This window comes from Styela clava, chromosome 3 (assembly GCF_964204865.1).
Source record: "Styela clava chromosome 3, kaStyClav1.hap1.2, whole genome shotgun sequence".
Taxonomy (NCBI): domain Eukaryota; kingdom Metazoa; phylum Chordata; class Ascidiacea; order Stolidobranchia; family Styelidae; genus Styela; species Styela clava.
The window spans coordinates 22,661,658-22,686,345 of record NC_135252.1 but is presented as its reverse complement, the minus strand read 5'-3'; the positions used below and the strand labels follow the sequence as shown (position 1 = coordinate 22,686,345).

The 24,688-nt window shown below is 32.0% G+C and overlaps 2 protein-coding genes across 3 annotated transcripts; one reads left to right on the top strand and one right to left on the bottom strand.

Annotated features, from left to right (window-relative positions):
• Positions 1-393: 393 nt before the first annotated feature.
• Positions 394-9,739, top strand: LOC120343257 (choline/ethanolamine transporter flvcr2a-like). Its single transcript, XM_039412394.2, has 13 exons — positions 394-1,018; positions 1,878-2,001; positions 4,777-4,900; positions 5,068-5,168; positions 5,327-5,422; positions 5,675-5,816; positions 6,346-6,474; positions 6,774-6,841; positions 7,428-7,540; positions 7,755-7,865; positions 8,256-8,361; positions 8,457-8,565; positions 9,123-9,739. The coding sequence occupies exons 1-13, from the start codon at positions 927-929 to the stop codon at positions 9,203-9,205; spliced, it is 1,398 nt and encodes a 465-aa protein (XP_039268328.2). The 5' UTR covers positions 394-926; the 3' UTR covers positions 9,206-9,739.
• A 198-nt stretch (positions 9,740-9,937) lies between these two features.
• Positions 9,938-24,559, bottom strand: LOC120343256 (P-selectin-like). Of its 2 annotated transcripts, XM_039412393.2 has the most exons (12): positions 24,337-24,559; positions 23,869-23,980; positions 23,248-23,371; positions 20,281-20,434; positions 19,084-19,157; positions 17,886-18,068; positions 17,494-17,611; positions 16,783-16,862; positions 12,812-12,973; positions 12,399-12,519; positions 10,417-10,664; positions 9,938-10,116 (listed from the first exon to the last, which is right to left on the bottom strand). In XM_039412393.2, exons 1-12 carry the CDS (start codon positions 24,537-24,539, stop codon positions 10,100-10,102), a joined length of 1,596 nt encoding a protein of 531 aa, XP_039268327.2. In that variant the 5' UTR covers positions 24,540-24,559; the 3' UTR covers positions 9,938-10,099. The 2 variants fall into 2 exon arrangements, with proteins under 2 accessions (XP_039268327.2, XP_077967440.1); XM_078111314.1 differs by lacking the exons at positions 9,938-10,116; positions 10,417-10,664; positions 12,399-12,519; positions 12,812-12,973 and adding an exon at positions 13,384-15,822.
• Positions 24,560-24,688: the final 129 nt, after the last annotated feature.

Sequence of the window (24,688 nt, the reverse complement as noted above, 5' to 3'; positions counted from 1 at the left end):
ACACCCCGTTTCAAATCTTCGAATGGAAGTTTTAGACAGCTAATTTCAAATACAACGTAGGGATACGAGAAACAATCAAAGGTTAAGTAATATATGAACCTCAATAATTCGTTAGCTTCACTTGAAGGTCAATATAGCTAAGAATAGCAATTTTTGTTTAACATTTGCTACTGTTGAAATAATATATTAACAAATTTATTTTTAACAACAAGATACCGTAAAAAATTGTAATGTATGAGGGTGTCAGTTTCAAATGGGAACATTCATTCAAATGAGATAAGCAATGCCTTTGGTATCATAGTATATTTTTTATTTTTGGAGAAAGTTGGTGATAGCATCAAATATTTATTGCAAAATATTTCAGAAGGAATTTGTTGCGTCGATTATCCGTTTTGTATCATTCACGCGCACAGTCAACATAGGATACAGGAGGAATAACTTAGTCTGAAAAAATCTACCGTTGAGACATTGCTTCCTCCGACTTCCGGTTCAACAAAAATCTTTTCCCAAAGTGTTCCTAAAAAGCAAAGAACTTCCTGTTATCGAGCAGACTTGGTCAGGCGTGGCCGTGTTCTTATGTGTTTATTTTCTTGTATTTTCATCTGTCATGTATGTTAAGAGTTATGTTATGATTGATTTGTCAAAATTTAAAATATTTTGCCTTACGAAGAAATATATATCTGTATTACTGCGACGTATATTCAGAACATTCGTGTTGCTATACATTAGTAGCTCCGTCTTCTTGGTGCTTGCTCGTGACCTCGCCCTTTAGATTGTTATTTTTTATTTTTTTAGCAAATCCTTGAAAATAAGAAGAGAAAATACAGTTGATGTAGTTGCGGAGTGCTTCTAGAGTTGGCAGCAATACTAAAGTTTATTTGCTTTATTTTTAGAAGTATATATATTAAAGTTAGATATATATAAATATGGATCAAATAACACCAAATGAAAATCTTGCGTTTGACGATGAAAATAATGAAGAAAGACAAAGACTCCTGAGCAATCGTAGCGGACGATTGTAAGTAAATATTAAATTAACAAAACCGGATAATAGTTCAATTTGTACAATACCATACTTTTAATGTAATTGAATTAGAAAAATAGTAAAGATTATATAACCTTATTTTTAAATCAACGAGTCATACTTTTTTTTGGAAGAACCATGCAAACCTGATTTTTCTTTCACAAGGACAAAACCTGATTAATACAAAGTATTTCTGATTTTGGATATGTTCAATCTGTACCTTCATTTACGATTTGGATTTATTGCTCAGTTATATGCTTAAGTGAACATATATTCTTATGTCAGATTCTTGACAAATAGCAATACCTAAAATCAATTCTAAATGGGTCAAGCTAAATGTTTGGCTATATTGTCATATCAACTTACTCCCCATATCAGATTTTTATTTCAATACTTTTCAGCCCAATAAAGCTATAGGAAGCTCAAATAATGAAACAGTGAATGTCAGACATTCTATAGTCTGTTGGCATACATGCATTTTTGAGTTCATATTTATATACCTGTAAATAAAATACATATGTTAAAAATATTTCCGAGTCATTATTTTTTTATAAAAACATAATGCGACAATTGAGTGGTAAATGTATGGGTTTTGTCTTCTCTAATTCCACTATCTTAGTACCAATAGATATTATAAATTGAGCGCCTTCAACAAATAAACCCGAGTGATAATTGTTATAAAGTATAGAGAGCGTAAACGTTTTCTATGTTATATGATTGTTGATTTAGTAGGTTCAATTAAGTGTCTAAAATTACTCATGTTACTTATTCTGAGTCAAGTAGTCAACTACTGGGAAACTTAAATAAATAAAATCAGATAAATGTTTCACCTATATTTCTTGGTTTCTTACAGGCATAGTGTCGTGTCATCACAGCGATGGATCGCACTCATTCTTGGTTCTGCTGTTGCTTTAATTAACGGTTTCCAGAATTTACAATTTGCTGGATTTGAACCACAAATAGTGAAATATTATAAGGTTATGTTTTGTGATATTATAGGTACTGAAGTTAAACATTTCAACTATAATTGAATACACATTCAAACACACACAAAGTAAATGTACACTTTGTAATCTTTACCCAAATAATGGTCATGTAACGTGAACTACAAATTCATGTAAAACACAGTTGGAATGGTTGATTAGTCCATGTTTAGCAATTAGAAATGACGAATATCAAATGCTCTAAGTTCTCGATTTGATTTTAATCTTAACGTTTAATGCTTCTATCCTACTAGCAAGACTCCGGTGGTTCCCAACCGCCATAACCATATTGCGACGTCTTTAGCGACACCTTGGCGCCGAGTAATCACACATTTTTCTTTTTCGGCTCCGATTCATCGCGAATGCGCTCTATCAAATCTCGCAAGTTTCAGAAACCTAAAAATCGGCAAGCGTGCTTTTCTGTTCTGCGCTTTTTCCTGATTAGTATGACCATCCATATAAAACGTTATGTATATTTTCTTTATTTAAACCAGAATACAGTCAAGAACAGTATAATATTCCAGTAAGATATAAACTTGTTGCGACACTACATGTGGTCACGAGACGCGCACTACTTTGCAGTCCAGATTAGGAAAGAATCACTGTCTCAATTTTGGATATCTCTTTATAACGAATACCCATCGCTATGTTATCAAGCAATCAAACTGTTGTCCGTGTTTTCAACCAGTTACTGCGTTTTGCGAAAATAAACATTTTCATCTCTAACTTCAATTGAAACGAAGCAAAGAAATCGCCGCTGCTGAGCAACGTGTTGCAGAAACTCATTTGAGGCCTCGTTTGCAATCCTATATTGGAAACGAAACAGCAGCATAATTCTCACTAGAGTTAATTGTGTTTATACATGATTTGGCATGTACATGTTTTTATGTGAGCTATTTTATGCGTGCCTTCCTTTCGCATAATGGATGCCAAGGACTGCATTTTATTACGAAAATAGATGTTATTATTTTATGTTTCACCCATTTCAATTTTTGGCCAGCACATTATTTGATAATTTTTCTTCGTGTGAAATGTTTTTAAGTGTGCCTTTTTAGTCTAAAATCATATTGAATGCCCGACATTGCAATATATTATCTGTAACGGTCATTTCAATTATTTGCCGGTCCGCGAGTAAATTTAATTTAATTTTACCGGTCCGCCAGGATAGAAAGGTTGGGAACCACTGACTAGAGCAGTGTTTCCCAACCCGAGTCCGCGGTCTCAAATGAGTCCGCAGAGCGTTTAAATGAGTCCGCAACGAGTCAGAAATTCACTGCGGGCGGCAAACGTTTTTGCGAAACTTAATTGACTATCAGTCAAGATAGGATTTGCGTTAGAATTTACAAAAAAAAAAACATAAAAAGTCAGTTTATTCACATGACATTAATCGCGTCAATAATTACTGGTTACTGAGTAGGGCTGGGCATATATTCGAATATTCAACTATTAGAATAGCACATTTACTAATCGAAAATTTGATAACACGTGACGCGACAGGTCACTTGCGAGTCGCTTAATCGAGCGATTGGATTTCACAACTCACTTGTGGATTTCCGACCAAAACAAGAGTCTGTACACGCTTCGATAGATTCGTAATAGGTGTTTCTCGCGAGTTCGAACAACGAGGAATAAATTATTTTTCTGGTAGGTGTAAATGGTGGCAACCCAAATTTTCTAAATTTTAAGAGCGGTGCGCGATCGATTAAAAACTCTTTTTTAGACATTGCAAATTGCAAAATTTCGGGTGCTACCGTTGTATACGTACCAGGGCATTTTCCTTTAGGATTCTCTGATTTACTGACTCCACTTTAGTAATGTCGCACAGTAGTAATGTCGAATTCACACAGATTTGTCAAATTCACAAAAATACGAATCAAAACAAGATATACACTTTACCACGCATTTTTGCGTCGACGGATTGTCATGGTATTTTCTGAGTAGTATTGCTCTTATTTCGTCAACACAACCGTAGATTAAAAGAATCACACATGTGAATGGAAAAAAATTATTGAAAAGTCGGCTCTTTAACGAGTGACGTATACGCGACGATTACTTCAGAAGTTGTTCGCGTGAATTTCAAGGCGATTAATATGCAAAGGTTGTCGCCGGTGAGAAAATAGTCCGCGACCAAAAAAAGTTGGGAAACGCTGGACTAGAGCATAATACTGTATACAAAACAATATTATTTCAATTCAACAAGGTTTTTTCTACACAGGTTGTTCATTATATAAGTTTATTATTAACTCACCGTATATGTATAAATATATCATGCTCTATTTTAGGAATTTGTCATAACATAGTCTAAACCGCGAGTTGCGAATGCTGTCGATGCATTCAAGTCTATTAATTAAGGTCGTCGCGGCTTTGAGTCACAAACCGAGTCCGAGAAATGGTAGCCTGGAAGAAACGTTGCATAAATGCCTGCAACGACATAAGATTCATTGAACTTTACTGATCTGAGTTAACTTTTGTAATTGTAAAATTTCTACATAGTCTTTTACCTGTAAGAAAATAATAACAATGTTTTTAACTTGAAATACCGAGTTTATCCGGAGTATATATTCAGTTTACGGGAAGCTGGTTTCTAAATAGAGAAATAAGTATATATAGCCGTTTTCTATAATGTCTATTTGTTGCGTACTAATAAACATTTTTTTTTATATTTCAAATTGTTCTTGAAGATGGGTACTTTTTTAGTATCACAATAAACAGCTTATAAGACTTTAGGGGAATGAATTAATGCGCTAACTTGAACCTTTTTGATTATAGATTTTACCAATTCTCGGGGATCTTTTGACGCAAACCTACTACATATCATTTGTCATACTTGGTTTTCCTGTTATTTGGCTGATTATGAAGAAAGGTTTGCGTTTCACGGTTATAAGCGCGGCAGGTAAGTAAATTTGGAATACGTGAAAGCAACTAAACAAAGATTTATGCGAAGAAAATTTTGATTAGAACTGATTTATGTAAGCCAGATCGTTGGATCAAATAATTATAGAATACTAATCTTAACAACATTTCAAAATATTTATTATATATTTTCATATATACATTAAGCTCTATCTGCAATCGGCGCTGTGTTAACTGTGGTTTCAACGACAAACAATCAATTGTATTCTGTGGCTCTCATTTCTGAATTCTTTGCTGGAGTCGCACAGGTAAGTCGTAGTAAAATATATTTTCTGCAACCTTTATCACCAAAAGTATTTATGTCAATATTGTATGTAATGGCATAAGATAAATTTGTGAAATTTATGCAACATACTAATTGCATGCAAAAAAAAATAGCTCTTCACCAGAAAATTTTTTTTTTCAGGTTTTTGTTCTTTGCCTTCCTTCTCTCCTTGCCGGAAGCTGGTTTCCATCAAATGAAGTTTCAACTGCTTCGGGAACGATTGTGTTTTTCTATGAAGTAGGTTATATTTTCTAAAACTTTGGTAGTCAAATTTGGTTCTCACTGTAATTAGATTATTAAATAAATTTGCAACACATTCATTTTTTACCAATGCTAATTTTCAGCTAATAATGTTTATATGTTATTATCCTATATACAGAAGTCAAGTTAGCAGCTAAAGCTGTTCAAAAATTTTGAGCATTATGTAAATCTATTAGGAAACATATGTTATACAACAATACTGATTCATGTAATTTATATTGTTTTTAGCTGGGGAATGGAATAGCCTTGTTAATACCTCCATTTTTAAAGAAGACTGAAGAATTTCATGGAACACTGGGCAAAAATGCTGTGACAACATTTGCAGCAGTCGCCTTATGTGGAATAATTGTTTATGTTTTTGTTCAAATTGGTAGGTTATTACAGAAACTAAATGTCGAAATAAAGTTGAATAAAAACACTGTTAGTTGTATAATTTTCTGCAGTATTTAAGTATGAAATGCGAAAAGTTGTATAAACTTTACGTAACCGTCAATACGACGTTTTATCCTCATATAGGCTTTATAATATAATAAAAATTTACCTCATTACCTTTTTCTCGGGCGTCCAAGTTATCAAATCAATCGAATTTCGAATTTTGACTTGACGACTGAAATTTAAAAGTTTACCGTAATAAAATTTATGCTATAGGGCGTAGTGTGGCTATAATTGTATCGAGACAATAAGAACTCCTGTCTTTTCCGCTAAATGTTATTGTGACAAATATAAATAAAATAATGTATGACATATAATATTGAAATGCTAATTTATTCTGATAAATTATTGTTAATAAATATACAGGGTGGCCTGAAAAATGGCGTAGGTGCCATTATTTTGGTCTTCATGTATCTGTACTAAACTTCAAAAACTATTTCAGTTTTCAATTTCTCATGTTTTTGTAGCATTCAAAGAACCAGCTGTTGAAGTTCAGCTTGATGACGATAGTGGAAGCCAACCGATACCATCTTATTTACAATCATTGAAGGATCTTATGACAAATAAGAATTTTGTTCTTCTTTTTTTCTCCTATGGTAAACTCAAATTACTAGAACCGTGCAGAAGTTAATTTTTTCGAATATTGATTTCAATCTTCGGAAGTATTCACAATTATTTTTTTTAATCATGCTACCGTTAGCTTTTGTTATCCAGAATATTTCTCTGACGTAATTTGCTGAAACGTAATTTTACTTTCATAATAATGTATGTAAACAAAGACAGTACTGAGATGAACATGAACGTTTATCTTGAACTTGCCCTATATTATGTGTCTTAAATATTTATTATTTGTGAATGCAACTTATTAAACATTTTTCAACAATGAATATCACAGGCATTGACTTCGGAATCTTTAGTGCATTGCACTCTCTTTTCAAGATCATAGTCTATCATAACTTTCTGGTAAGTTTAAGATGAAACTATCGATTTTTTATATGACTTTAAATTGATAACTCGTTAGTTGAACTTGATGAATGAATGAATGTTTATAAATGAATGCTTATATTCAAAAAATTAACCATCGTGCATATATATTCAATTTTCGAAATGCAAACCTCAAATATCCTGCCAGCTTGCGGCTTGGGTAGTCCACCTTCGGATCGTTCGATAATTTGTTAATTGTTGGACATGTTATTGTTTGAAAAAAATAATAATTTATCTCTGTATTTCAAAATTTCCCCCAGTTTGAGAATCATGTGCTTTTCATGATATAATTTTATTTTTAATTTCGATAATATTGAAACATTTCGCCATCGAGAGTTTTCGGTGCTAACGAGAGGGTATAACTGAAGTATATTTTGTGTTTATACATGTGTAGAAAGTACCCGCCAATAGTGCAAAAAGGTGAGATTTTAAATAATACCCCACCCCCATTGAGCACTTCAGAATGCGATCGCCACTTTAGTGGTTGTGGGGGTGTTTTTATTGGCGGAAGTTTTCTACGAAATATCCTAGGTCATAAGCGCACTAAGTGTTTCATTGCATTTAGGAAGAGGGAATAAATCATTTTACAACAGGTCAAATAGTGGCTTTCATGATTCTGGTGGGAACGCCTGCTCCAATTATTTTTGGACTTTTATTGGATTACACCAAGAAGTTTATGTGAGTGATTGTTAGAATATGTTTTGATTTCAAGAATATGTTTGAATTATGCTATAACAGATGCTTGTTCAAACTTCCCAAATTAATCTGCCCAAGTTTACCCTGTGATATACTATACACAGTGATATTACAATTTCAAGTCAAAGAAGATAATTTTTATCCACATTTATTGTGAATTTGCCGATAAATTTCTGATCAAGTAAATTTGTTTTAGATGGATTCTTGGATTGATCCATTTTATCTCTATTTTATCTTCGATGATGCTGATATTTGCTATGGAAACAAAAATCATGTGGTTGACGTGGGTATCAGTGGGTCTGCTTGGGTAAGTTTTATTATTTTGAACAGTACTCGAGGGGCCAAAATATTGTATATTAACGATTTTGGGCCATATTACAATACTACGATTTGAAATGGCGAAATGCTACGTGCATTCACAGCGAAAAATGATAAGGACCTCGAACAATATCGTAATGATTTGAATTGATTTTTGCCCCGGAATCAAAAAAGCTGATAATGAAAACTGGCCCCCAGCTCAATTGTTTTTAAATATATCTTTTTTTATTGCCAAAATTTTAGTAAAGGCCGTGCATTACGAATGGATCACACCAATACTAGTTTTTCATAGTTCCGTGATATCGAGTGCATTGTATGCTGTTGCAAATTACAAATTGATGACCCTGGAAATCTATTTATATTTCCTTCTTTCGTGTAGATTTGGATTGACAGGTAAAATGTCAGTTGGCTTGGAAACCGCAGCGGAAATGACGTACCCGATTCCGGAAGGAACTTCATCAGGATTGCTTGTTTGGTCCATGTCGGTAAGAAAATGAAAATTATTGTCGGGTCAAAAGTAAAATATCGTTTATTGCTATAGTATAATAAAGTATTTTTTTGTTTTACAATTGTTTTACAGCTGTTCACAACAATCTTCATACAAGTTTTCCGTTTTCTTTTGACATTCTCCAATCTATACCTGAATGTATTTGTGTCTTCTTGCCTTATTATTGCGTTCATTTTCACATGTGAGTAGTTGAATTAAATGATTTAAATATTAATTAATTCATTATAAAAATTTATTGGACGATTGTAATAACTCGACAACTATTTTGCGTGAGTAAAATCTTCAATCCAATATTGAGCGACGTCATGTAAGTGTATTATACCCAAAATAGGTTTTCCTGGGAACGTGTCGGTTTACAAAAAATAGTAAGTTTCAAACGGTCATAAGGTTAAACTAATTTGGATTTTTCATTTTATTTAAATTTACGTGAAAAATATGTGCATAACGAGATCTTATGTATTAACTTATGTATCACTTTACCTATTCAAAGGCCGAAAAAACTACCAATAATAACACAATTATTCACCACAAATTAATATGTATATCTTCAAACCAAGGCGCAGTTTATATCTAGTTTACTCAATAATGATGTCAATGTTTTCTATGTTACCAAAAAAAAAGACTTTTGACAACAATTTTGTGTACCCAAAAGGATTAGTTTTGAAATTGTTCCTGCTTAAATAAAAAACAAAATTATTGAAGTCCTACATAGTATGTAAACTTGTTCCATTTTCTTAGGTTTCATGAAAGAAGATTTGCGCAGATCAAAAGCACAATTTGAAGCCATGATTGACATTGATGATGACGAAATAGAGAGATGAAAATATTTACTGATATTTGTTAAATTTTTTTTGAAATAGTGAAAGATAAGGAAAATGATTAATTCATATTTCTTTTGTAAATTTCAAATTTCACATTCTAAAATCATTTTTAGTAATTTTTTCTCAATCTTATCTCTGATTCAAATCCACGCCTGCTACATTTAGTTCTATATTCAAATATTTCGAAACAATGTCTTTGAAGTATTTCAAGACAAATACATTACACTTATATCAAAGTTATATTTCATAATTTATTCGTCATTTAATATTATTGTTTAAGTTCAAAACTCCGCTGTGTGTTACATTGAATTTATGCTACGGCTAAAATATTAATGCAACATAACTTTTAAGTATTGAAATAGAGGCAAATTTTAATTCTTGTATATTTGAAATATAAATTTTTTCATCGTTATTTAATGTTGCATAGAAATGCCTGATTGTAAATAAAGCTATTATTGTGCAAAGCTATCAGTTATATATGACGTCGTCCTATATTCTAGAAGTCTCGATGGTAGATATAATTTGGCACCTTACAAATTAGATCAATATTTCTTTTTAGATAAGACATAATTAAACTCTTTTGAAAAAAATGGCATGCTTCCGTAAATTTTTTATATAGTAATAATATTGCTTGAGCATGACAAGACAATTAATACTTGTGTTTTCGCGTCTTTTACAACGAGAGTAATCAATATTAGTAAATATTTTGCAATGAATCTTGCACACTTATCTTCTCAAATTATTTATTAATTACAATGACTACTAATACATAAACTACAACATTCACTTGATAACAATATGGTACGATATAAATAACAATAACATAATATTCACTGTTGTCAAAAATGCAACATTCTACACGTTCTTTACTTCTCGTCATTCCACATATTTGCTTTATGGGCAGCTGCACTCTAAAATTAATTTTTTTTTGTTTAACATAGGTATTGTGATACACTTATTTGCATCATATAATAAACTTCGGACTTTACTTTATTTATATTTGAGGGTGGAATTTTCAAAGAATCCAAATTATGATATCTCGATACAACAGCAGTAATAACAATACAACACCCTGGCTTGGTAAATGAATTTAACGCAAAACAAAAACAAATCATATAACATATATTTTTGTTTTATGAATATAAAGCAGCTTTGTAATGATTTGCGCACTAATTTTAAACTATAAAAAACGAACAGAAACAATAGCTTACCTTTGCATTTTGGTGCGGCCTTGAATGGCATTGACCATGCGCCGTCCGATTGGCAAGTCATGCTTGCTGGTGTGAGAACTTCACAAACTGATCCAATTCTGTCATCATGTGAACACTTCAGAACACTTTCAACCAATGGTTGGTTTGCAACATCACCACATAATTTTTCTTGACATATGACAGGAGATCCAGTCCATTTGCCATTTACACATTCACGGTGTAAAGTTTCTCCAAGCATGGTGTAGCCACTGCATTGATAAAAGTTTATATTAGTGTTGTTAAACCAACTATTACGCCAAATACGGAAGTAATTTGTCAATATTTGACACTTTGCAGTCAGCTTCATTTTTCAATAAATAAAATATTCATTAATTTCACGTGCATAAGGGTGTAACATTAAATTATTAAAGAAGTGTATTTAATACAGGTACAACGTCATATTTATAGGTACACACATCCTTTCGCAGCGAGGTCAGATTTATGCGTATATATATATATGTATACGCATAGATCTGACGCATAGATTTCAAAAGATTTAAAAAAATAATTTACTCCGTTTTAAGCACTTCTTTGACAGTTCATTATGTTTCACCAACAATTCGGCGCCAATAGATTTTTTAGATTTACTGTTATGCCCAAATGCACCAATTACAGCATTAAAATGTCACAAGATGACTTTCTCAAGACAAAATATGAATATAATCGCAATTCATGTCGAGCATTGACCAATACTGCGTTATTTAGATAACTATCTTACACAATTGGGTCTTTTATTCACAAAACTATATCCTTTTGACACATGTTATCGATAGAAAAATCGATAAAGCATTAGCCACAACAATATTATGGCATTTTGACATTTTTTAGTGTAGGCAATTTATATGTTGTATATTCGAAATACTTAATACAAATATGTGAATCATGTGGATTCGTGCAAACCAATTCATATATCAGCAGTAAGGAAGGTTTTAGTCACTATTTATCGGCTTCAAACCAAAACCAATAACATTTATATAACTAGAAATAAGGAACAAGTACTTTATAAAATGACAACCATTTGATAAAAATTATATATTATACTTAGATTTATTCTTCCAATGTTTGCGACTTCTTCTGATTAAGGGAAACTATTATATAATCTTATTTACTGAACTGCCAGCAAATTGATATATCTAACAGAACAACCAAGCAATTATACCACTGATGGTAAGTAAGGCTGGATTAAAATAGAAAAATTAAAGTATTAGAAAATATTTTTGGAACTTCTCTCAGTTATGCGAGAAACCATTTGATTAATAGCATGATAAGCGCTACTTTACCCGCAGCGTTTGCTCACATAGCTATATGCAAATTTAGACTAAACAAGCGAATGATAAATTGCTATTTTAGACGTAGACTTTGCAAAGTCATAAGTTATCTTTTAAGTTCGTATTTTTTCAAGTTTTTTGATAAAATGAGCTGGCCATTTTAAATTTGAAAATTTAAACCGGATTTATAACGTAATAGCCTGAATAGATTAGAGTCACCTCAATGATTGATTGATTTTGAAGCACAAAGTCAGACAGGAGACTTAATTGAATTTTGTTATCAAATACCAGATTGTTTACTCGATTTAAAGTAGTAAGGATATTGATTGGATTAAATTGGAAAAACGTATTAGGTCACTTGATAAAAATTTATATAATTGTGTTTATCAGGTCCAACTCCTCGTAGTATGTAAACCAAAATGGCGGACACCGGAACGTAGTATGTGTACCAGGTTAGGGTTAGGTCATAATTTTAAGTACAAATATTACTGGAGGCACTTGGCTAGTCCCCGAACTTTTATTAGAACTACAATAAGGAAAATTTGAATAAAATTACTGCCTAACCCTAACCTGCTACACATACCACGTTCCGGTGTCTCACATCTTGGTTCGCATATTACACGAGTACCGAAAAAAATACTTAAACTGAAGAAAATTTACAATTGTTTTTCTCACTTTGCACAAATATATTTGCAGATTGATCCATTATCGTTTTCCTTTGAGCATTTGATCGATCCGAAGTCTGGAGACTTGAGAGTTTCGCATGATCCAAACATCGATTTAACATCATAGTATCCTGAGTGTTGGAAAAATATTTTTTTATTTTATTTAATGATCATACCATATGTATGTATATTCGGGTCTCTGGCAATTTGTAAGTAAATCTAACACGTAATGTGTTATCATAATATACAAATTCTTAAGTGAATGACTATTGTCAGAAATTGATCAACAAATATAAAAAAAAATGTTCGATTTCCTTTTTCGTGTAAGTAAAAATTTAAATTATCTTTAACATTTGAATATTTATATATGCATTCCTAAAAATCGCAATGACTGCGGAGGTGATGAAACATTGTAAGACTCACCAACTTGTGTGCATGTGTGGGAAGATTGCCAATGTCCGTCTCCCTGACAAGTCATTGTCGAGGGCGTCACAATGTTGCATATCGAGCCAACATTTCTGGAATTGCTGCATTCCACGAGACCGGAAGTCATGGATACAGAAGGGCAAAGAATTCCACTTTCTTCTATAAAAAAATATTTTCATTCATTTTTTTGATTGCAAAAATTGTTTTGAAATTATTCATTATCAAGTTTGCAATTTGACATAAAATTATGCTCAATTTTTTATTTGTTTGATTGGAATATCCGCATTCATAATATATCATATTATGTTTGATATATATTATTCACCAAATTAAAAAATAAATCATAGAACACCAGCACCCTGAAATCTTTTAAATCATTTTTCAGTTCAGAAAATTGCAGGAAGAATGTTGTATGCTTTTTCGCGAATTACCGTTTCTGCCAACTTGAATTTCCTCAGAAGAAAGCACTGGCAGTTTGACCGTGTGCAACAAAGTTCAAATTGCGGAAACGAAACTAGCGAAAACATTGATATTAAGAGAAAAATTCAGAACAATTACCGACATGACTAGGTGATTGTCGTTAGTCGTCCTTTTTATTTTTATAGTATAGAAATAGTTCATGCAACATCACTTACTATTGTACAGGAAAAGATATGTTAAGAGCATTGCAAAGACATTTAGATATCTTCATAGAAATTTAGATTTCATATTCAGCTTGTATCGATACACTGTTTCGTAGAGAAATGTTGATTAGGAAAGATTTGAACTTATTTGCTGCCAGTCGAAAGAGCATAAGCCATAAGAATAAGCCATTCATAAGCCATTTTTCGGATAGTTTTAATCACAAAATATGCAGAATAGGTAGAATGGTAAAATGATAAAATTGAAAGCAACATTTTAAAAATTGGAAGACACAAATAGGTATAACAAAAAGTTATTGATATGAAACAAAAGGATTGGATATAAATATTGGAGAGTTGATAGTATAATGATTACTAACATTAATCACTCCACTACAAGTTTTTTAAATACTGTATTCTCGCTTTAATAAAAATTTGTATTCAAGAATAATGTTTCCAGCGTTCATTCAGACTACAGGACTATACTTGTAATATGTTTCAGTCAACTGTCAGCCTAACAAATTTTTTGCCGAATGTAAAATTATAAATATCCGGTATCTGAATTTATTATACAGTTAAATTATTTGCTCTAAGAAAAAAGAAACAAAACTAAAATGAATTTAAAATATATACAAAAAACGACATTAAAAAGCAAACATTATGTATATTATTATTCCCTGGTTAATACCACATTTGAAAATTATGGAGCCCTATTCGCAAGTTTTTCTGCTATTTGGGCATCATCCACCCGCAGAGCATGTCTGTACCCAGGAATTGGCCTCAGCTTAACGCCATTGTCAAATTCGGTAACATCCATAATAAAGCACATTTTGACTGTCGCATAGTAGGTGAACGATTTGCATGGAATTTTGGTTTCGTAGCAACACCTTTTTTCACAATCTTCCAATGTTCCTCCTCGATAACTAATATAATTTGGATCCACGACACCCTTGAGATATGCATTTCTGTACATAACATAACTCATTTTGCAAGCTGGTTTTGGATTAGGATTTTCTGGGCTGATACCTTCTTCCATAAAAGCAACATCGTGGACAGGTCCTAAAACTGGATATCTTGCAGTGAACTCAAAGACTGTTGTATTTAACATCATAGGCGTTGTTTCTGTAGGAAGTGTTTTCGGCTTCCTCGTTCGTCTGATACGTTTTGTAATATCTGTTACAGTTGTGAGTTCCGATGTTGAAATGTAAAGCACATCTGTAATAGGAGTAGTACGAGGCCTGTTTCTACGATTTTTGGTCTTTGTTATTATTGTGATGGGTTTTGTAGTTATAGTCGTTGGAGTAGTGGTAACAGTTGTAGTACGAGGCTTAGTTCTGCGAGTACTAGTCGTAGTTTTGATAGTAGTTGTTGGTGTAGTGGTTGTTGCCGGAGTAGTAGTTTTGATAGTAGTTGTTGGTGTAGTGGTTGTTGCCGGAGTAGTAGTTTTGATAGTAGTTGTTGGTGTAGTGGTTGTTGCCGGAGTAGTAGTGACTGTTGTTGGAGCTGAAGTGGTAGGGGTTGTTGTTGGTGTAGTTTTTGGAGTGAAGGTAGATCTACTTGTTTTTCGTGGGCGAGGAGTAGTACGTTGGAATTTTGTTCTGTTTCGAATTTTTCTATTCGGTCTTCTGGTGCCAGAAATTCGACGTACTCGTTTTGTGGTAGTAGATGCCGTGGTCGTCGGATCAGGCGTTGTTGTTGTAATTGTAGTTGGTGTAGTCGTAGTTGTAGTCGATGTTGTCGTTGGTGTAGTCGTAGTTGTGGTTGTTGTTGGTGTTGTTGTAGTTTTCTTAGTTGTTGAAATTGGTTTTGCTGTGGTAGTTTTCCTACGGGGACGTCTTGTTGTAATAAATGTTCTTGGATTCTTTCGTGGTTTCCTTGTGGGTTTGACACGCGGAGTTTTTCGCTGCCGTTTTGTGGTGGTAGGTACTGTTGCCTTTATTGTAGTAGTGGATGCGGTTATGGTAGTTGTAGTACTGGGTATAGTCGTAGTGGTAGTAGATGAGGTGGTGGTTGGCGCTTGTGTTGTAGTTATTTTTATAGTAGTCGGCTTAAGCGTAGTACTTGTTTTGGTTCTACTCCTTAAAGGACCATTTCCACGAGGACGTTTTAATGCGCCTTTGGGTCTCGATCTACGTGAAGGACTTGTTCTTCTCCTTGGAACTTTTCTCGTCGCCCGCACAGGCTTTGTGGTAGTAGGAGGAACTTGTGAAGTAGTTATGGTTGTGGTAGTAGTTGGCGTTGTAGTTGTAGTTGTCGTAGTCGGTGCTTCGGTGGTTGTAGTAGTCGTTGGGGTAGTTGTTGTTGTTGTTGTTGTTGTAGATTTTGTAGTCGTTGCTGTTGCTGTAGTCGTAGCTTCAGTAGTGGTTGTTGTCGTTTTTGGTTTCTTTTCTGTAAAATTTACTACTAGTGCAAAAACTGATTTTAATAAATCCTGTGATTTAATATTTAAGATGATAAAACTTTGAAGCTATTTTTTAAAGGTTTGAAACTGAAAAGATAAATTGATTATAAGGCCATAAAAGTGAATTTCATTCAAATAATTCTGTTGGAATAGGAAAATCACAAATTGTGAAGCAAGAAAGTAATCACAAAAACTTTTGATGATTTCATCAAAAGTTGGGTAGGATGCCAGCATGCGATAGTTTTTGGGTTTTGTCAATCAATCATTATAGCAATCATAAGAAAAATAATCAATTTAATAATGAATCTCAGCAATTATTAATATATACCGAGACATATGATAATAATTGTTTCTATGGCTGCTTGAACGAAACCCTAGTCACAAATGCTACTTTGGTGTAATAAGCATAGATAAACATTAAATAAGCAAGCTAACTATATTTTTAAACTTTCTATATTTTCAACATTTTGTATGTAATGATAAAGTGATACATCAATGATCAAAATTAACTAACGCAAATTAGTTATATCTTGACTTTGAACGGAAACACGATGTGAAATTATTGATTGCCAAGTAATTAATTTTGCTGCATTGAATATATTAATTAAATCAGGATGTCTGATAACTAATTCCATGCGGCTTGGAGCCAAACATAAAACTCAATCCAAAAGAAATATCCCCTTCGTGTTCTCTAGAATTAATACTTCGATAGTACTCTGAAAATTGATTATATTATATTTTGGACGATGTTGGTATTTGCTACATGTCAGAAATGTTTGAACTAAATTACCACCCTGTTTCACTTATGGCTTATTAATAGTACAAAAATATCATTTATTTTCTATATCTTTCATCAAAATTCTTACAACATGAGGAGTTATAAAATCTACATAAAGTTGTCCAGCTTGAAGATTGTAATTATTTAATATGACTTTTTAGTAACTTACTTGCACATAAAATTGGAGAGCCTGTCCATTTTTTGTTCCTGCATACCATCTCGTTAGAACCACCAGCTTTTGAAAATCCACTAAAATATAAAGGTATTTATTTATTGTTTTTCGAAAACAAAAAAGGTTACAAAAAATATATATTACTGTTACTCGAGAATAGCTATATATGAAATAGTGTAATTTTAATGCTCACACGCTATGCTGGTGATATTTTTTATCTCAAAGTCATTGGAAAAATAATTGAAATCCCAAATATGGTTGGCAATATATATATATCAATAGACATTTTAAAATACCACCAATATGTTTCGTAATTGAATTTCTGTCGGATGGCAAATCACCTTTAATGACACAATGTATTAATATAATGCCGTATTGTCGACCTGTCTAGACAAGTAGAGTCAAATCATAGAAATAATGCTGCCGAGAAAAGCAACACATATAAAATGAATTGTGAACCGAATTAATATATTCTCGACCTATAATAAAATACAGACCACAAAGTGACGCACTTTCATTTCAGAGCATTTCACTTTGATGTCAACATAACTAAAATTATTTTAAAGTAGGAATATTAATTACTTCAAATCAACTTAAACATAACCTATATCAGTACTTTATTAAAACAAACTTTTCCCCAAATTTAACTTATTATTTAACATATAAAATATCGGATATGTAAAAGGAAACAAAAATCAAGACACTCACGTTTTACAGGTGAATTTACAAACCGACCCTTGATTGAACGACCTGGTGCACCTGACATTCGCATTAATATTTCGTGGAACTGGTTTACATTTACGAGGTTGTATTGGCCGTGGATTTGCTGAAAATTTATAACATTGAGTCAAATATAGACAATACGAAGAACTTGCGATAAAATAGACATATTTCCAACGCAAGACAGACAGTTTATTCTTGTCGACAGTTTCAATTACACTATGTTAAGAAGATAAAATTAAATTCAAAACACATTATTGTAAATTTCCTATTTTAATTACAGTATCAATGATTCAGAGATCAATTTGGTAATTTTCTCCGTGTCCACCTACTAGCCCGCATCAGACAGAAAACCATAAAACATAAAATGATATACTTACTGTCGATAACACATTCTGGTGGACTCATAACACTCCAAGTCCTATCCGGTCTACATTTGGTTGCCCTCAATCCTTTCAGTTTAAAACCCAAATCACATGCCCAATTGCACTCGGATCCTACTTTGTTCTTATTTGTACATTTTATAGTACTTCTCAGAGGATTCGGGAGTTCATCCATGCATTCTAGAAACAACAAAAACCACAATCAACTCGGTTCAAGGTAGTCGGATTGTTAGTTGTGAAAACTTATTATAATAAACGCGATTGAATATCAAAATATTTTGACGTAATGGTTTATTTTAGATTTTTATGGGATATTGAAAATTTCGGAAAAAGGGATAAGTTCTATATACTTGATATCAAATACAGACTATTCATTCATGGTGGTAAAGTATAAAACAAAACATACATTTTGAGGTTACATAGTTGGTTTGATATTTATATTCGCGATATACATTTAATGAGTATCATAGTTCAATCAATTTCGTTTTATTGTTTGCCATAATTTTGCTACATGAGCATTCACAAATTTACTTTGACTAATTTTTCTATTGGGATCAATTTCGAGAATTATTCTGATACGCTTGTCAGTAAACCTGTAAAATTGATTGCCTCCGAGCTGCCAAACTTACTATTTACATTTTGAAGGGTGAGACAAAATATTCCTTATTTTGCCTATTTACAATTTACTCCAATGAATCACCAATTGTTTTATAAATGTACTCATTCGGAATATTTTTTTAGGCCCTCGGACATTATGAAAATCTACAAACCAGCATCTTTGAATGCGGGCCAAACTGTTAAAAAATGTTATGCCATTGCAATACTTCAGGGCACAAACCAGATCAACGTCATATTTAAATGTCAACGTTAACGTCATTGAAACTCGTGGATATAAATTCGTGCGAATTCAGATATTTTCAAATAAAAGAAAAATTCATAGTAGTGCATAGTATTCATTAATTATATTTTACAAATCAGATAAAAATAACTTTCATCCGCGATCGCAAGTCTTACATTTTCTATAAATCAGAAAAATAAAATAAAAATAGGTTTGGCATCAAAGTGTTTCATCGCTCAACTTTCTGATGAAAATCTAGAAACATTCCTATTGACTGATATGAAGAAATTTAGCTATCGTGAGACATGATATATAGGGATATTTTGATATATATATAGATAGAGAAAATTAACTCACCGTCAACACAGGGTAACATCAGTTGATTGCAGTTATTACTTCTACACATGCATTTACAAACGGAATTCTTTCTTCTAGAATAAGTAAAATCACAAACAATATTATGACTCAGAAATAATATAAAATGTACTTGTGCGGCTCTTCATAGTAACGAATTTATTCTATATATCCCGAGCAAAAGGTAATTTACTATTAAACTGTTTATCTGTCGTTTACGCAAATGTCGGATGAAGATTTCTATCATTTTGAATTCAGAAACACATTTGACAAAATGCCAGCAAAAAAAATTTACTTGGGTTAACCTCTGATAAACAGATGTTATCAATCGTAAATAGATCCACACAGTAAACAACAATTCACTGCAAGAAATTGCGCGGCATATGGAAATTCCAATGTTTATCTTTCTAAACATAAGTGAAGCCTCTTCTATTTAATATTTTTTTTTATTATTATTGCACATTCACGAGTAATTGTGAACAGATTGAACTGATTAAGCAACACAATCTACAGCATAGTTTTGAAACGTTCCTCTTTTTTATCTGCTGCATGGTATAAAAATAAATTGTTTTTATATCGTCATAAAATCAATAAGAAAATGTTTATTCAAACTCCTGCAACACATAACCTAGAAAATGTTTGTATATTTTATATTGGTTTGATAAACAGAACAATTTGATGTAGATTGTCTTTACACAAACCACTATTATTGACAAAACGGAATATTCTTGCAGAACCTTCAATACAAAAATATTAATATACAATATTAGCAACACGTTAGATGCTAATTTGTTTTCTTTTTTATTTTGCTTCAGGCGCCATACCTTTGGTTCTTATCACGTTTTTAATCAAATAGTTTCATAATCCCAATTTACACTGCAAACTTGTAGACACACAATTCAGCAAAATACAGCGTATCATAAACGTTAATGCCTAAATTTTAATGTTATGAAATTGTTGAATGTTAAAATTTGTTTTCCAATGTTTTACTGAATCGAGGAATATTATGGTGTGAAAAATACTAACGTGACAGTATTTTTCTGAAACACTTTCAATGGTATAGATCATTGAAGTACGAAAAATAACAAAATCGCCACACTTTTTACAAAATAGTTGAAATCATTTTCTGTTTTCAATATATTTCTACTAGAACAATATAGCAGTAGTATTATTATTGAATATACAGGACAAAGTACATACGTTTTACCACAATTTCCGACACTTTTTGATAATTTTGGATCATATTGTGCACATCTCTTGGTAATCGACATTTTATCGTTATCGAACCTAACAACGTTAAGACAAGCATCTTTATCCGCAGGACATTCCACAACATCTCTTGATGCGTCACATTCTGAATAATAGAAATACTTGTTGCGGCATGTTTCGCATTTTTGCATTTTTACAAACACCACTGTATATTTATTAGTGGTCCCGAGGCAAAACAGTCAGGTTCATTATCATATTCAACAATAATACTGGATTACACACAGACCCAATTTAAGAATATTTATCAAATGTTAATAAAAACTTCAGGCATATATATATATGTGTATATTTATTAATTTGAAATTGTAAATTGTACAAAAAGAATAATATAATGTACTTTTGCATAAACGGTAATACTAAAATGATATACCAATTTAGTCGAATATTTATTCAAATAACTTAAAGCTACTGGTGAAGTTCAACATGCTGTAATCAAAGATATTCGCCCAGGGTCAGATTTTGAGCGGTAATGTATTTCTACATATTTTGTTGCACTAATAACATCAACTATCACAACCGAACTGTAATCTGATATAAAAATATGGCTTATGTCACGTGAATTGGCTGTTCGATTAAACCGTGTAAAGTACGCACTGTCACTTATTGCTGAAAAGGCCAGCATTACGAATCGTAAACTTGGCTGTGGGAAAATAAATGTTTCAAAAATATGTACAATTACTATAAAACAAATTATGCAAAATATAAAATTATAAGGTATAGAATTAATTGAAATGAAGTTTGTATTAATCGACTCAGTTTCTCCAGCCAATAAGTGGGCGTGTGATGAACGAATCCATTTTGTTAAATTTTAAATATTTTAGGAAGTGAGAGGGGCTTTCGGTTATTGTTATGATAACATCACGTCTGTCTGGTGTTTATAAATTGCGGTACGATAAAATTCTAAAATATAGCCCGAAGTTAGAGTATAATAAATCTAAAAGAATATTATGCCATGATTTCACATCAGTAAAATGTTGATGAAATGGCAAAACCGCATCTTGATTAAATTTAATAGATATATTTCAACAATAATAAAATTATGAAAACGATGCGGCACCAAAACGTCTATTTTAAGGCGTCACATAAAATAAGGTGGTTCTGACCTATGACATCAAAACAGAAAAAATGGGCATCAAACAATAAGCCGAACACTAGACTAGGTAATTTTTTTGCTATAAAATTTTAATAAAATATGAAATGGCCGATTCGCTACACGAAACAATGATGCGTTCATCTGGCGTATGCCGACACGATGACTGGTACGAGCGGATCGCATAAATTCCTCATGGTATTTTATAGCACCTTGACGGCTTGAACTCATTAGTCAAATTTCCTAATTTGTTACACCGCGCCTACTGAAACCCAAAACAACCGGACATGTGACTGGTACTAACTTACATATGTTTGTGGTATTAACGTATTATCAAATATCAAAACTTGTAAACTTGCAAAATTACATGAAAAATTTAATTTTACAATTCTTTGACGAATTCGTCGACGTAAAGTCAAAACCGGTCTCAAGTATGTTGCTGTTAAATTAACACATTGTGGGCACACCTACATGATGCCTAGAGTTGATTCATTACATATGCGTCATGTGATATCGGAAAAAATTACGAATTTCGCTTATGAAGAGGATCGTATTTCCTTATTTTGAGATCAATATCAGTTAACAACTGAAGAATTAGTAGTCTGAGTCAGTATTTGCCTGTCATTAATATTTACCGATTGGTATAATTAATCTTAACTTTATTTTTAAACTTGTTAAACTTGATATCAAAACATACAAACCCACAAGGTTCTCAATCGTTATCGCGATGATAAATGCGATTACATGAACTTTAATAGTTTTATCTTTACCAAAGACGTGCGGTAGTCCAAGCCTAAACATCAGAAATCCACATAATTTACATAACTAACCCATGATAAAAAGAAACATAAAAATACTTCTCGCATCAATTCCACTACATGCCAAATATAAAAATCGATATTTAAATGTGAAATTGAATAAAATTGTGTACAAAACAAACAATACCAGATCAAAAATTCAAAAACAATCTCATAATCTCGTGCGTGCTATCTCAATTTCCGATGTTTGTATTAAATTATTTGATATTTTCATACAACTCCAGAAAAGGCCAAATAAGGTTAAAAATCATTTGACTGGCGTCAAGTAATAGAATTAATGTCTAAGCCAGGAGATTAAGTGCATGAGAAGCTTGCAAACAACAAACAACTGCGAATTTAAAGGGATTAATATTAAGAAAAAACATTTGGATTTGCATATTCTATTGCTGGTACATTAGCAGATTAGCTTAGTCTAGTACAAACAATTTTTTTTGTTTACCATGCAATTTTATCAAATCTGAAATCAATTTAATATTCTGGAATATTCTTCTTCTCATAAAATAAAATACGTCTGTTATGTCATATGAGATTGGTAAATTATAAATTGTACTAATAAACAAATATACAGTGTGTTCATCAATCGAATGAATTTTTTTAAAATTATTATTGGGATTTCTGATCACTCTGTGTATTGTATTCAGAAACAGGATTTGTAATCATATGGCTGCATAGGCATATATGGTTCATGTAATATACATGTTAAAATATTCAATATTTATATAGAAAAAACTTTCTGATTCGAGGAAATCAAGAAATTGAGATTTTTAAATATATTTTTCCATGGTTTTTAAGTCATTTGCAGTTGTAGTACGTTTTTAATGAATAATGTTACATATCCTATTTTTTGGTTTCGAGATAACAGAACACATGTTGATCTACTGTTATTATTAATCGGTATATATACTTGCTGTCAAGACAAAGACATATTCATCATAAAGTTTATTAATTTGATTGATTCTATTGATATAATTCACATTCCATTTTTCTAACCTTCATTGGCTTCTACTCCATTGCATGTATAACACATCTGTGCTGTTCGGACAAGTTTTTCTTGTACCGCGCCCATCGGCTGTCTATTTTTGTTTGTGCCTTGTACTTGTATGACATATTCTCGCTACAATGAAAGAAAGTTGCTGGTTAACTGATTGTCGTATTTGATACGAAATTTCACTTTGGAACCTAAATTCAGTATTCAGTTGTTTTTTTGCAAAATATTGTCTTTAGAAATTGTTCAATTAAAGTACTAACACAAAAAACGCAACTCAAAAGAAACGGTGCGAATGGTAAAACTATGGATTGGGTTAAAATTTTGCACATACATGGAACACTTTCAATTAGTAAAATTCTCTGAATTTAAATACAATCGGTTGATTTACCTGTGTTTGAGTCCTATTATGTAGAATGTACCAATAGCACATTAAATTATAACACATTTTAAATAGGGCGAATGAGTTGATGCTATTGGAGATATATTTACTTTTATTTAAATGAACAACTAAAACACAACAAACAAATAAAACAACAGCATTTTCAACGCGAGTACAAAATAGCTTACTATACATCTATTGAATATTACTATTCCAATTTTTCAATTTTATAGCATACACTTACCCCGGGTATGAGATTTCTCAAAACGGCAGATCTTTTTTGTACGCTAAGTATTTGACTATCCGTTGCTACAGATTGCTCAAACTTTCCATCTATCCATTCCTTTGCAGAAACTCTGAATGAGATAGTATAATATCATCACGTTATTCAACTCACAATACCATTACCACATTAGTATTAAATGTTTGTTCAGATAATTTCCTGTTCTTAAATTTTCAGTCGTAAGAGAAGTTGAACATATCATCACATATTTTCTACATTCTATCTAATGAAATAAAATGAAATTAATTTTTCAGCATTTTTATACTAATTTTATGTAGTATCGGTGGATTAATAACAAATACATAGACATATGGTCATATAAAATTATTTGTGATAGAGCATACAAAAATATTTAAATACCGTAGCTCACTATATATCAATTTCAACTGAGAATCTAATATCATGGGTGAAATAATAAATTTTGCTTACAAAAACCCAGAAGCTCCTTGAATAAAAGAAAATCCAATTTCTACTCTTGTTGTTCGTACAAGTTGTATATTGATATTCGACTCCTTCTTCATAGCCTGAATCCGCTTCGGTACATCGCTTCTCCTAGCAGCTGGTTTTTTCTTTGCCGATAATACTGATATAATTAACAGATAAAATACAAGCAATTGCAATAGTTTCAACATTTTCTCGTTCTAAGGTTAGAATGTCGCAACGTCTATGTCAAAAGAAATCGGTTTTAAAACTGTCGTTTCATGGCATGGCAGGAATATTATATATGTCTCTCTCGTATTCCAATAATTTATTCTGTGACGTTAAGTAATGTCTCGACCGA